Source organism: Dipodomys ordii, unplaced genomic scaffold (genome assembly GCF_000151885.1).
Source record: "Dipodomys ordii isolate 6190 unplaced genomic scaffold, Dord_2.0 Scaffold44, whole genome shotgun sequence".
Taxonomy (NCBI): domain Eukaryota; kingdom Metazoa; phylum Chordata; class Mammalia; order Rodentia; family Heteromyidae; genus Dipodomys; species Dipodomys ordii.
In genome coordinates, this window is record NW_012267260.1 from 1,304,955 (window position 1) to 1,319,305 (window position 14,351).

The following is a 14,351-nucleotide window of genomic DNA, read 5'->3' on the forward strand; positions in this document are numbered from 1 at the left end:
TGTGGTGCTGAGGAATCAAACCCAGGGCCTCATACATGCAAGGCAAGCACTCTACCACTGAGCCACCTTCCCAGCCCTGAATTGATTTCTTAACATTGGGGACACTTGGGTTTTCCTCTTCTGGAATTGTATAGCAAGAAGCAAAGCACCTGCTTGCTGTGTGTCCTTGCCTAGTTTCTTGGTGCTAGATTCTTTGTGGGTTCAGTCTCCCTTATTTCATTTGGGGGAACCCAACTCTACTGTTTGCTTCCTTATAGGAACTTTGGGCTAGGTTAAGTTCTTTGAAATTTACTTGTTTTCTTTTAATAAGAAAGAGACATGGATAAATCTAGTAGTAGTAGTAGTAGTTGAAGAGAGAGAGGGCTTTAAGCCCTAGCTAGCTCTCCCTCAGCTTTTTCCCTCAAAGCTGGCACTCTTACCACTTGAACTATGCTTCAGTTCCTGATTTTTGCTGGTTAATTATATAGAAAAGCTTTGAACCTCAAGCCTTCAGAGTAGCTGAGATGACAGATGTGAGCCACAGGCACCACACCCACTGGTGGATTATTTTGAGATGATGTGATACACATATTGCTCAATGTAGTGACCTTGACATTTAATTGAGTTACTTGATACATATTTGCTGATTGATTAGATATAAAATGGGTAGTTTTTGTTGAGGACCTTGCTTTCACCTTACTTATACTTTGTTCTGGTGTTGCCTGTAACATACTGATAGGAGAAGGGTTTTATAGATAAGGAAACTTGAATTTGACAGAACTTACATTGTTTTCCCAAGCTGAAATCCCTAGCCAGTGTCCATGCCGAAATCTGTGCCCCCATTCATGTAGGTTCATGTTCCCCTGCTGGCTCCTGAATTGTATTTTCCATTCCTGTTGTTGCTGTCTTCCTTAGCTACTGAGTTCTTTTTATACAGTGTTCTAAAGTCTTGACATCTAATTATTTGATTAATTTATGTAGGCATAGTTGTCTATACAGGGAAGGAAAGTGGAATTTTCAGAAACTTAAGGTACCACATTTTTTTTAATACTTGGGAAAGCATATGCATCCACTATAATTTATATATGTGTGAACATATCTGCAAACGATATTCACACATATATATCTACACACATAAATACACAGAAACACACATAGAAACACATGCACAAAACATCTATGCATGTACATGTACACATACACACACAATTACAGCAGCAAGTACTGAACCACTGAGCTTACCACAGTGCTGTTTTAATTTATTTTTAATTTTTATTTTTGTGCTGGTCCTAGGGTTTGAACTCTGGGCCTGGGGACTGTCTCCAAACTTTTGTGCTCAAGGCGAGCACTCTACCTCTTAAGCCACAGCTCTACTTCTGACTTTTTGGTCGTTAATTGGAGATAAGAGTCTCCTAGGCTTTTTTACCTGTGCTGGCTTTGAACTGTAATTCTTAGATCTAACTGCTTGAGCTAGCTATGATTATAGGCATGTGTTACGGACACCTAGCTGTCTTTATTTTTATAGGTGCTACTGAGAGTATCTTATATCAATTGGAATTTATAGTGAACTGTTTCATTTTCCATATGCATATTGGTTAGAATGGTAGTTTTCACAATTAAAGACTTTAGAAAGCCTATATTACCCAAGATATTCCTAAATATAGCAGATTATTTTATATGCCTTTGGTCTGCAAATGTTAATTTGTTCTAATCCATGTGTATACTATCTGTGTACTTTGGGATATATTTTTCACCAGGCCTCTGATCTGGAAAGAAAGGCCACTCTCATAAAGTTTTAAGAACAAAACTGTACTTTTTGCAGGGATCTTGGCCACGGGGACAGGGAAGGCAGGGATGATGGCATGCACTGAGGTGTGGAAACTGTGTTGTGGTGATTAGAATTCTCTCTGTGTTCTGTCTTCTCTGTGCTCAGGTAAGAGAAAGTAGACTAAAGGGTAGACTGCAGGAGTTTTAGGTTGAATTCTTGACCAGTCTTGGGAACAATGTGACTTCCTTTTCCTCTGTTCCCAGCCACCGGTTCTGCTAGTGTTCAGCCAGACAGCCGTGCAGACCGGAAGGCAGGGGATGTGGCCAGTGATGGTATGGAGGGCATACACAAAGGCGTTTGTGGGGAGATTTGCACCGTCCATTGTTGTACATCTCAGCTTACCTAGCACATTCTCTGCCCTTGTCCTATCTCTGGATTTGTGACAGATGCCAGTGAATACACACCGCATTTAGTTTTGTGGTAATTGAATGTCAAGCAGGCAAATTCCTACCTGAATTCCTAGTTCCTGATCTGTGCATGCTGCTCATTCATTCATTCATTCATTCATGCATGCATTCTTGACATGACCACAGCCATCTGTTCAGGAGCAAGTCCACCCAGATGGGGACCCTCTGCTCTGACCTTAATCCTTCTTTATCTGTGTCTTCTAAGTGGTTTACCCAGTATTCATTCCATACATTTGTGCCGGCTGTAGTAGTGGGGTCTGCAGATGCAGGAAGCAGTTACAGCAGACAGCACCATTGTGAGATCAGCTGTAGGCTTCATGTATATAGGACTTTGCAAGACTTTGCAATAATTTAGCTAAGAATTTAGTAAGCACATTGTTGCCATTCCAGCCCTGTGTCCTGAATTTTGCAAACCTTTTATGATATACAGTTTGATGACATAACTAGTAGAATTTTTCTGGTGAGAATCTTTTTTGTAGCACAGTTAGGTGGGGGATGCTATGGGCGTAGTCAGTGGTGGCTTGAGTGCTTAGCCTGCACAGACCTGGCTCTAAGTAAATGGTGAGTTGAGGTGGGCTGTGTAGGCGGAGAGCAGGCTGTGACTGAAGTGCAGAGGCTGAAGCAGCCTCCCAGTCTGCAGCCCCACCCTGGTGAGTCAGACCCCTGGAGGAAGGGGCCGCTGCAGTGGGAAAGTACAACAGTACCGCCGCAGTGGGAACATTTGGGAAGAAGTTTCAGTTAGAACAGTGTGGGCTCCCCACCCCTCCACTCCCGCTCAGCCCACCTGGCTGCCCCTCCTGTCACAGTCCTGTGGGCGGGGTTGCAGTGAAGGGAAGGATTGCCATGTCCCCTATCGCAGGTAGATGGGAAACAACTATTAAATACGTCAAAGAAGTTAGAACGGATTCTTTAATATTTCCCCTACAAAACCCAAAAATTGTGTGTATGACACAATGCTCATATGTGCATTACTCATGAGTGATTTGTATATGTTGATAAATATTCTGATGATAAAACTGAATTCGGGCTCAAGGTTCTAGAACGCTGGTTTGGTATATGTGAGACCCCAGATTTGAGCCCTAACACTGCCAGAATTAAAACCATGCCCAGTCCTCACTCATACAGATCTCCTTCCAGTTCCGTGGATTTCCTGCCTCTCCTCCACACAGTCACTAATGTGTTCCAGTAGTTCCATCTCTTCCTCCCCTGCCCCCCCCCCCCATGGCTGTATTTTATGAATTAGTTATTCCTTTAAAAACTGTCAGAAGTCGCAGTATCAGCTCCCGAGCCTGTGCTGTGGCCCTGGCTGGTCAGTGTAGGAACCTTCTCGATAAAGTTTCTTCTTTATTTAAACAAAAAATAAATAAATAAAAACTGTCAGAACTTTGCTTCCCAAGCATGAAATTCAAACTCTGTGTCTGCTTTTTGCAAGCTCCATCCCCACTCTGATGGTGACCCCCAGGCAGGCATGAAACCTCTGTTTCTTCATGAGTAGATGAGGGTCTTTAGGACTGTAATCTGCAAGGTGTGTGTGAGTTATGTGTGTAACAGAACAACTGCAGATACTAAATGTACTCGAAAGTGTGTGTCGTTACTGTATTCCTGAGCCTTTCTCTGGTGGAGGCGGGCTCTAGAAGGAATAAGATGATGAGAAAAGTGATGTGGCGTGCCTGGACAGGTGCGTGGAGCGGTGAGCGCAGCCGGGCCGACGGCTGCAAGGGGAGGCAGCACCCGCATGCTTCTTCAGAGTGTGCTGGTGACAGTTAATCTAGCTGTGGATCTTCTCTTGGTGTGATCACATAATACAGCTTCTTATTGCTGAAGATAAGCAGTGGCTGTTTTTATTGGTTCTCAGGACTGTTGGCACATTTTCTGTACAGGAAGGGCTGATGTGCGTGTTGGAGGACGACAAGAAACTGGTACCGCTCTGTGCGTGTTCAGAGCAAGGGTTCTTGTTTCTTGATACCGCCTGGATCATTTATTCGTGTTCAGGAGTGAAGTTCTTGCAAATTGAAGCCTCCTTGTTTTTAGATTAGGGGGTTCTCTTTAACCAATAAGGAAGAGACTTTAGAATCAGACTGAAGATCTCACTTAGCTGTAGACTTGGGCGTGCCTGCCACCCACTTGTCTGCCTACCCACCCAGGTGTTGGGGTCTTGAGTTTCTTAATTCCTCCAGACTCTAAATTTCACATTATTACCCAGCTTAGAGATAGATCTTTAGATTAAAAATAGATGTTAGAATCTTAGGTTTTTGTAAGATTCAAGTGTACATAAAGGAACTCTTGGCAGTGATGTTCCCCTGAGTGCGATGTGTGGCCTGCAAAGGGGAGCTTTGTGCATCGAGTCTGTCACAAGCACCTCAGGGCTAAGTTAAACAGGCTGGGCTGGGTGTCCCTTTCTACCACAGAGCAATCTGCCTGGGCTTCCGCGAGGACAGGGGGACTCCGCTCAGCTGTAAAAGCCAGCATCGCACGCTTGCCTCATGGCACAGCAGCACAGAGAAGCAAAGCTCTGCTTTTTGAAGCGGCCTCTTATACAATAGCGTGTGAGGGGAAAGGGACAGGACAGTTTGGATTCTTTGTAGTTACGGTTGACAGAACAGTAGAGCAACCTGCTTTTGCCTGTGTTTGCTTGAAAGGGGTGTTGACTAGTTCTAAGCTTGTAAGTAGGAGTGTCTAGTCAGAGTTTTCCTCTCTGCACACAGAGAGGGCTCTGACACACCCTGTGTGTAGGGAGGGAGTTAGGACACCACTGCAGATCCCGGAGAATGATGGGGCAGCTTCTGAGAGAAGACCAGGCCTGGAGTGCCAAGCTGGTGCAGCTGATGTGTTGTATGGGTCAGTAGCTCTGCCAGTCTGTCCTGAGCCTGTTTGTTAGGGGCAGCACCAGGGCCGGTCTGTCCTGAGCCTGTTTGTTAGGGGCAGCACCGGTGCCTGTGCCCTGCCACTTACACTCTCCCCGCTGGGGGAGAGGCTGGCATTACCTCTGTTGGCTTACGAGGGGGAGGGGAGCCAAAGGCGGGGCACCTGTCAGGAATTGGGATGGAATCCGACCACTTGGAGATCTCTCCCTTCCATGGTAGTGAGTGGTGTGGAGTGTGTGTGTGTGTGTGTGTGTGTGTGTGTGTGTGTGAAGAACTTCAGTATTGATGGTGTGTGGAACAAAGTGCACTTAGCTTTGATTGGCTTTTACTGGAACAATGTAGGTTTTAATAACGATTGCTCTTTAAACCTGTCATTTTCCTGCTAAATTCTATTATTATTACTATTTACACTCACTGTTATATTTTTCCAACTACTTTGAACTTTATTAGGCAAACATAAACCTGTGCTTTCAGTTAAAGCTGATTGAAAATGAAATAATTTCAAGTAGAGCAGTGTTGTGGAACTCTGCTCCAAGCTTAGATGGGTAGTCTTAGATGGGATGATTTCTTTCTGTTGTCATAACGGCAAGTGCCCCAAATATAAATTTCAGCGTTAGCCATCCGTGACTGAAGTGACAGGAGGAATCAATCCGAGGCCTGCAATCAGAAAATTAGATGGTGTCATAGGGAACACTCCCTTTTGAAGCAGTAAGTGTGCAGACTAACTCACAGTCATCCCAGGCGAAAATGCCTCCCCGACCCTAAGTTATGCTCTTGAGGAAAGTTGAGGCTTTAAATGTGAGCCTAAAGATCACATTCGCTCTTTCCTCGTTAAGCAGGAGCTTCAAGTGCACGTTGGCTCTTTCCTCACTGTTGCCAGGTGATGGGAGCCTCCCTTGCTTATGCACTGGGCCTGGTCTCTGAGGCCGGTTGTCAGTGTTCGAAGCAGCCTCAGGACTTAGAGACCCTGTGTGCTGTTGCACTAGTGTCCATGTGGCAGCTGTTCAAGAAACTCCTGCTGGAAACTTCCCCACATCAGCATGGCTTTCAGCTGCACTTCTGAGCCTGTGGCAGCTGCTGCCACCACACAGCCATAGTGATCAAAAGAAGGTAGGCCCTGGTCTCTGTTGACTGAGGCTGGTACAGCCCCTCCTGCTGCTGTGGAGCTGACTGCTCAGGGGCTCTGGAAGGTTCACACAGGGCTCCCCTGAAGTTATAGAGTAGGGCGAATACCTTGTGGTGGTGGGGACAAGTACTTGCTTCATGGAGTAGTGCTGAGGGATTTAGCACAGAAGAGAGAACCCTTATTGTCTTCTTACACATAGCCTGCGTTGCTGAAATTTATAAGAAAATTTGGGCATGCTGAATGCTATCTTCTGCACATCTGTGTTCATTCATCTGCACAGGTGAAGAGTCTCTTATGCATAACTCTGACCACCCTTATTTTCTATCTTATTTTCATTTTCCAGATGAGCGAGACAAAGTCCAAAAGAAAACTTTCACAAAATGGATAAACCAGCATCTCATGAAGGTCAGTTTTTATTTCTTTGACATCGTGGAAGGGTGTGGCTCTGTGGGGCACTAGTCAGTGTATAGGTCTGAAGCTTCTGAGCAGCAAATGGAAAGTGGAGCTTGGTAAGCTTCTGTAATTGGTGTGTGGGCAATGATGGAGATAGAACCCACTAATCACAGTGTGTCCATAAGGCCTATAATTATTGGACTCAGAGATCTCTGCATTTTAAGAAATCTGTAAATATTTATATGCTAGGGCATGGAAAAGCTGCATTTCTAGAAACATCTTTTTTCTTTCTCTTTCTTAGTCAAGTTTTGGAGTCAGGTTTATGTGGAGGCAGACAATGAGCTGAGAACAAAATAACTTCTTGCAGTTAGCTTGGCCCAGGGACTGGCTTCTGTCTACAGTTCTTGTTCCTGGTTGTTAGTAGTTTTAGTTCTTAAATTAGTTGTAGTTCTTGTGCTGGGCACTGGTGGTTCATGCTTGTAATCTTAGCTACTCAGGAGGCTGAGATCTGAGGATCAGGTTGACTCCAGCCCAGGCAGGAAAATCCATGAGACTCTTATTTCCAATTAACCACAGAAAAAGCCAGAAGTGGCTCTGTGGCCACTAGCACTAGCTTTGAGAAAAAGTTGCTCAGGAATAGCACCCAGGCCCAGAGTTCAAGTCCCAGGACTGGCAACAAAAAATTAGGTGTAGTTCTTATATTAATGTTTATTTGTGAGCTATAGGTTAGTTTCAGAACCTGAAACTTGCTCTCCAAAAATAGGCATATGACACAAAACTTGGAAATCATTTCATGGAGTTGGATCCCACTGAAGCCTTCTAAGTCCTCAGATGGAGAGCTGGTGACGTGGCTAAGCGGCCGAGCCCGGGCCCCTAGTTGCAATCCCAGGACTTCCCAATAAAAAGCGCCCTAAGGATCTCACAACTAACAGCTGCTCATTGTCTCACCTCCGTTTCGTGGGAAGAGATTATTATATCAGTTATATATTAATACAAAACATCATGTTAAGTATAAATGTGAATATATTATTTCAAGCATGTTGTACGTTTAAGGTAGACTAAGCAAATCTTATTTAAACTGTATGTTGCATAAGAGTGCTACCAGAAATAGAGCCTCTAGAAATGATGCTTTTAAAAACTTCAGGTGCTTATCAGAGGGCCCTGACAGCTCTGCCTCCCTCCCTCCCTGCCTGCACCGCCCAGGCGCCTTTTCTCCTCAGAGGGGTGGCAGCTGCTCCCCGCTGAGCTGGGAGTGGCCTCTGCTGGCAGGTCTGTTACTCCGGGCCTGTGTCTCCTGGGTGTCCCCAGAGTAGAAGTTGAAAGCCGCTTTAGGGTGCTTTTGTGAAGGAGGTTGGCCGCCCTCTGCACAGGCCTGCTCGTCCTGCGGGGACCACCCTGCACCCAGGTGGGAGGGACCGGGTCTCCCCACGGACCGTGTGCCTGGTGGTGGGAGGGAGGGGGTCTCCCACAGTCTAAAGCAGAGGTGAGGAGCAGGTGTGAGTGCCAGTATTACTGTTCTCCTGTGAAGAGCCATCTGTAGCTCCTGGGCCAGCAGGCTCCGGGGTGTCTGGGGTGGGGGGGCGGGAGTTGGCGCAGCAGGCCCTCTCCTAACATGTGGAGCATAGGTACTGGGGCGGGGCGGGGTGGCCGGGCCGGTGGCTGGAGGGCTGCTCCTGCACACGCTCTCAGGCATGGTGGACTGGACCCTTCCCTGGGTGCCTGACGGGGCTGGGTAGGAGGAGACGACCTTCAGTAGAAATGTCCAGATACTAGGCAGTGGTTTGAGGATGGAGGCAGTGTTACTCATTCCTAGGACCCGTCACTGGCCTAGAAGGAATATTCTCTCTGGCCTGGCACTAGTGGCCCGTGTCTGTAACCCTAGGTACTCAGGAGGCTGAGATCCAGGGGACTGAGGTTCTACAGAACTTTAGCTGAGGCAAAATTCAGGAGACCCTTTCTCGATAGAGTGCTGATGCAGTGTTCTGTCCACGCCGCCCAGAGGAGGCCTGCCCCGACCGAGCTGGTGGGACTCCAGCGTTATAGTTTCCTCTTTTCACAGACATAGTCTTCATATGCCCCAGCCAGTAATGTGATGATAACGGCAGGTTGCTGTGTGCATTTAGGTCTGTGCACGTAGCCCTTAGCACACTGCTGAAGGTTCACTAAGTGGCAGATTGCCCCACTGGCCTCACACAAACTTGGAAAGTGTCCTCTACCTCCCTTATGCACTGCCTTGCCTTTCCCTAGTTGCTGTCATTTTACTCTGTTCCTTTAAGGACAAGATGGAGTTGGAGGTTCAGAGACTCTTGACATAAAAGTGGCTGAAGGTGTGTGTGTCTTGGGGCCCTGCGTGGCTGGTGATGGCCACAGAATAAGGCGAGCTTATTCTGTCCCTTCCCTGTCTCCCTGCTCAGGCCTTCGGGGCTGATTTGGGGTCTGAGCACTTTGTCACTCTTTCCCTCCAATTCTCCATTGTCCTAGCCGGTTGGTGGCTTCCAGTCCTCAGTGTTCGCTTTACCAGAATCCCCCTGGTGGGGCCTCTTCCATCTGGCTCAGCCCCCAGTGCTCTGTCTGTCTCTTCTTTTTGGTTGAGTTGTCTGAAAGTCACAACGCTCTCGTCCAGTATGGCTGCGTCACACACTGACCTGCCGCAGTCCCCCTGTGGTTCCAGGGGGAACCATTTTCACTCTTCTCCTCCTCATTGTTCTGGCAGTTTGCTGTGAATCCCTGCCATTCAGGTTTCTGTGACTGAACTAAGACTCAGTCCACGGCCAGTGGGGATTCTAGAGTACAGACATTTGCTTCTGAAATGTTAGGTGAAGGATTTCAGGAGGCGATGTTTTCTTCAAGAAGTGTTTAGTACAGCTTTATTTAAAGTAAATAGACTGGTTAATTAAAATTTGCATTCCTTAGGGAGCAGATGCCACTGGCTTTCTTCCAGATGTCTTAAATCTTAAGTGTCTGTGTTTGCCTTGTTTGATGACTCAGCCTACCCTTAAACTCATTGCTCTGGCAACAGTGTTTTCCTTTTGATTCATCCTTTAGAGAACTTGTGAGAGTCAAATCTGGTTAACACGCTGGTGTCCGCCTTCTCTGTCTTTGCACTGAATAGAGTGGATTATTTGGCATGCAGTCCCCTTTCTAGGTTAGCTATTGGTGGCAAGAACACACCCATGTTACTCTTTAGCAGAGTCTAAGCTGTGATGCTGTCATTCCAGTGAGCCGATCACTGTTGGAAATACACTGGCGGCGTTTGGCTAGATTTTACTGGAGAACCATTCTGTGTATAAGTTGCTGACATTCTCTTACCACAGGCGCATTTACGTCCATCCTGTCTGTGACACAAGGGGCTCCTTCTTTGTGAACTACCTGTTTGTAATGGTCACAGGTAATTCTGTCTTGCTGCCTGTGGTACAAGGACTACACACCTAAGATTTAAATGCCACTGAGGGAGAACAGGTGCTTAACAGTTGCCAAAGATGAAGGGGTTCCTTTGAATTGCTTATTGGGACCAGAAGTGGGGCTAGGGGCATGACTGTCTTCAAGAAGACAAGTAGTTCCTAGGTGATGCCTCTACATGCAGTGTACAAAGGACCCGCCCCACGGAAGCTACAGTAGAAAGAACATTCCTGTGTCACATTAAATATGTTCTCACCATGTGATAGATGAATTCCACGACACCTGTAGTGTCACCTTAGTTTTGCCTGATTTTCCTTTGTTTTGAGTTATAATTGACGCAATGGTGCACGTGGAGAGGAGGGCGTCAGGACCCCAGCCCTGGGCCACACCCGCTGGCTAGAGCCCAGCTGGGTTCTGCCTGGCACACCAGTGGCTCGCTTTCTCTCTTGCATGGTGACTCAAATGAGGGCTCAAATGACCGTGCCAGGATGCCCTGGACACACAGCAGCGCCAAGGACTTCCTGGCTCCACAGAATCAATCATGCTATTCTTTTTTTTCTGATCTGGTGCTGGAAGGAAATGGAGATGCCCGAGCTGAGTACACAGTGCTTTTTGAGAGAACAGAAAAAAAGTGTTTGTTCCATGTTCTTGATCACTGATTGGCCACTGAGCAGTGATAGTAAATCAGAGCCACAGGTGAGGAGGAGATTTTTAAATGACTGATTTCACAAATCGCTACTGAAGCAACTGCTTACTAAAGTAGAACACAGTGATTTTGGTTCTTAAAAATTAAAAATTAAAGTTTTTTTGTTTAAGATGTTAGATTTATACCTGTTCTTAGTCTTCACATGGAATCAAGTCACTTGGAGGCGTCAGAATCGATTGCTGGTCTCCACTTCAGGGGCCTCAGATCTATGGGATCTGGGGTGGGGGTCTGGGGACTGGCGTTTCTCACAAGCTCCAGAAGCTTTCACTTGTGAGAAATCCGATGCTGCTGAGCTGGGCCAGGTGTCTGCGAGCACCTGTGTTAGGTCAGTGTGTAAATGGCCGTCAGTTTCCTTTGGCATATCCAATTGGTATTTGGATGTGATTTAGAAAATAGTAGTAGCTATTTCGAATTGAGCCATGCTGTCCTCTCGGCTCTTTGCTGTGTTCTGTCAGTGTTCTCAGAGCAGCCGATGGCTGAGGACACCCAGAGTCAGCCTCTCTCACGTCCCTGAGATACTCACGGCAGTTCTGTGGACTGGGCCTGACTGATATTTTCCCTGAGGTTCCACAGTTTCTCCAGGCTGTATAGGCAGCCATCCCTAGGACTGTGTGGAAAAAAGTCTGGAAGAGGCCATGGGAAGCCCAGTCAGTCAGACGGAAGTTTACCTAGAAGTGAGCATTGTAACTCAGTCCACCAGACTCTAGTCCTTTGCTTTCTCCGTTATATCAAATTATTGAGCATAAATTTGGAGTTGACTTACTAAAGCTCACATTTACAAGTACGCTTCTCTCCTTTTTTTTTTTTTTTTTGTCTGTCATGGGGCTTGAACTCTGGGCCTGGGTGCTGTCCCTCAGCTCTTCAGCTCAGAGAGCACTCTACCACTTGAGCCACAGTACCACTTCCAGTTTTGTGGTGGTCTATTGGAGATAAAAGTCTCATGGACTTTACTGCCTGGGCTGGCTTTGAACCATGATCCTTAGATCTCAGCCTCCTGAGTAGCTAGGATTATAGGCATGAGCTACCGGCACCCGGCAAATATGCTTCTCTTAAAAACAGGATTTGAGGGCTGGGAAGGTAGCTCAGTGGTAGAGCGCTTGCCTTGCATGCGTGAGGCCCTGGGTTCGATTCCTCAGCACCACATAAGCAAAAAGAAAAAAGCCGGAAGTGGCGCTGTGGCTCAAGTGGTAGAGTGTTAGCCTTGAGCTGAAGAGCTGAGGGACAGCACCCAAGCCCAGAGTTCAGGCCCCATGACCGGATCCCCCCCCCCCCCAGGATTTGACATTTTAATTTTATGTACATAGAGGAGGGTTGAATGCATTTTGGGGAAAAAAAGTCTAGTCAGAGGCCCAAAGTCCTGAATTTAGGAGTGAAGTATTTTGAATTCAGGTTATGTGCTTGTCATCCTTCCAGTACAGTGACAAATACCAAGAACATGCAACCGCAGAGGAAGAAGGGCTGATTTTGGCTCATGGTCCATTGGCTGCATTGCTTTTAGGTCTGTACCAGGCAGAGGCGTCATGGCAGAAAGGCCTGGTAGAAGGAAGCCAGGAAAGGGATGGCTTAGAGAGGGAAGGAGAGGGAGGACAGGGAGGAGGGGACAGGAGAGGGGAAGGAGAGTAGGAGACAGGAAGGAGGGAGGGGAGGGAGAAGGGAGGGAAGGAGAGGGAAGAGAGGAGGAGAAGAGACAGGAAGGAGGGAGGAGAGGAGAAAGGGTAGGAGAGGGCAGAGAGGAGAAAACTGGGAAGGGGAGGGCAGAGAAGAGGGGAGAGTAGGCGTAGGAGAGGGAGGGAGGAGAGAAGGGGCCGGTGGGAGTGGCTCCAACTCCTTGTAGCACATTCAGCTGCGATCCCACCACAGCCTGGGCCATGCTCACATTGCATGTCCAAACCAAGCGGGCAGTCACAGCCTTCGGCCGAACTCCAGCTGCACTTCTGACTCCTTCCCTTTCCTTCCACAGCTTCACACGGGTCTCTGTTCGTGGGTGGTGGCAGTGGGTCTATTCATACATGACATTTATTTGTTTAAGATTATCTGTTAGCTTTGTCCTTCTTAGTTCAAGATTCAGAAAAACAGTTCTGGCTAAATGATTGTTTTAAAAATTCTCTAATATTAAATTGAGGCAGGGTAGGTATTTTCTACAGCCTTATTGTATATATAGCCACGTTTCCTTGAGGATTCCTTTCCATAGATTCAAGTAGTAACCCGTTTCCAGGCTGTTTACAGACATGAGGGAGAAGCTGGATACTGTTTTCCAAGGGGCCTGACAGAGGAAGGCAGGCAGTGGAGGGGGTGGAGGACATGGTGAGCTATGCTGACCGAGGGGCTGGTGGTGACCCGTGCTGCCTCCTGCCGCAGCCCACAGCCCTCTCAGGCTCCCACAGAGCACTGGCAGCCTCTCAGTCCTTCCACAGTGATGGGTGCTCCCACCAACTCGGTACGTGAGACCTCCAGACCTAGTAATACCTGTTCATTGCTGGAGAATACTGCAGAGTCCAGGGCCCAGTGTTCACTAGGCTTCACTGGGCAGTGGCTCTGACACGTGGGCAATACCCCTAGAGTAAACGTTCCATTCCTTAAAATTAAGTACATGTGCAGAGGAAGACAGAATGGATAATCCTTCCTGCTCGAAGTGTGCACACATTCCCAATGATCTGTCGAGTTAAGGAGATTTAATGCTGTCCTTTCTTCCATCACAACTTACGTTTCCAAATGTTTCAACTTCTATCCAAACTTAAAGTAGTGCAGTATAATTTTAAGGTTTCCTCCAGGTTATTAAATATAATTTCAAACTTCTTTGTTTTAACTTAAGTTCTGACTAATACTTTTTTGCAGAATTTGAAAATTAATTTTCCAAAGTAGATTGGATCAAATACACAGACACAGACACACACTTCATAGCAACAGCATTTCCAGAAATTCCAGTAGTGTGAGATGCCCTGGTGTGTGTTGGGTTGGGGTTGGGAGGATGAAAAAGCTTTCCAGAGGCTACAGATTTAGGAAGGTAGCATATTCTGTTTGAGGAGATTTCTGGCACACATTAGCACATTAAAGACTGAAGAACTCTGGGTCAAAGAAACACATTTAATACATCCCTTTCCCCCAAAGTCTATCATTCCAATTAAGACTAAATTCATTATACTTGTTTAAAATAATCACTTTAAACCTCTGCAGCAGGATTTGCCAAAGAGATGTTAATAGATATTCTTCGGCAAAATGCATCCAAGCTCCCCCCGCCCCAGCCTGGTTTAGGTATGGTCTTTACATGAAAATAGTTACAGTTTTATACAATTCAAAACAAATCGCAAGAATATATTGTGATACATGAAAATTCATAAAATGAGGTTGCGTTGAACTTTTTCCTATGCTCATTCATTTTTGTATTAATATAGTAAATAGCACTCAAAGCCAAACATAGTTCTGGTATCTTACAAAAAGAGTTTGTTGACCTCTGTCTTGTTCTCCTCTTTGTGGTGCTGGGTATGGAACCCAGGGTCTTACGCGTTCTGGACAAGCTCTACTGAACCACATCCCAGCCCCAGCCACTGAGTTGGGTTAAGATTTTACGTAATGGGGAAGGAGGAATGGCCTTCGAGCTTCCCCTGACTTTATGCATCAACCTTGCTTTCTTTTTCTGTTTTTTTTTTTT

The 14,351-nt window shown here is 46.5% G+C and overlaps 1 protein-coding gene across 1 annotated transcript in view; it reads left to right on the plus strand.

The window, feature by feature from the left end:
• Window positions 1-14,351, plus strand: part of Dst (dystonin) — a 287,116-nt gene that overhangs the window by 73,619 nt on the left and 199,146 nt on the right. The window contains exon 3 of the mRNA XM_013019154.1: window positions 6,548-6,609. Coding sequence (XP_012874608.1) covers window positions 6,548-6,609 — 62 coding nt within the window. The remainder of the gene's footprint in view (window positions 1-6,547; window positions 6,610-14,351) is intronic.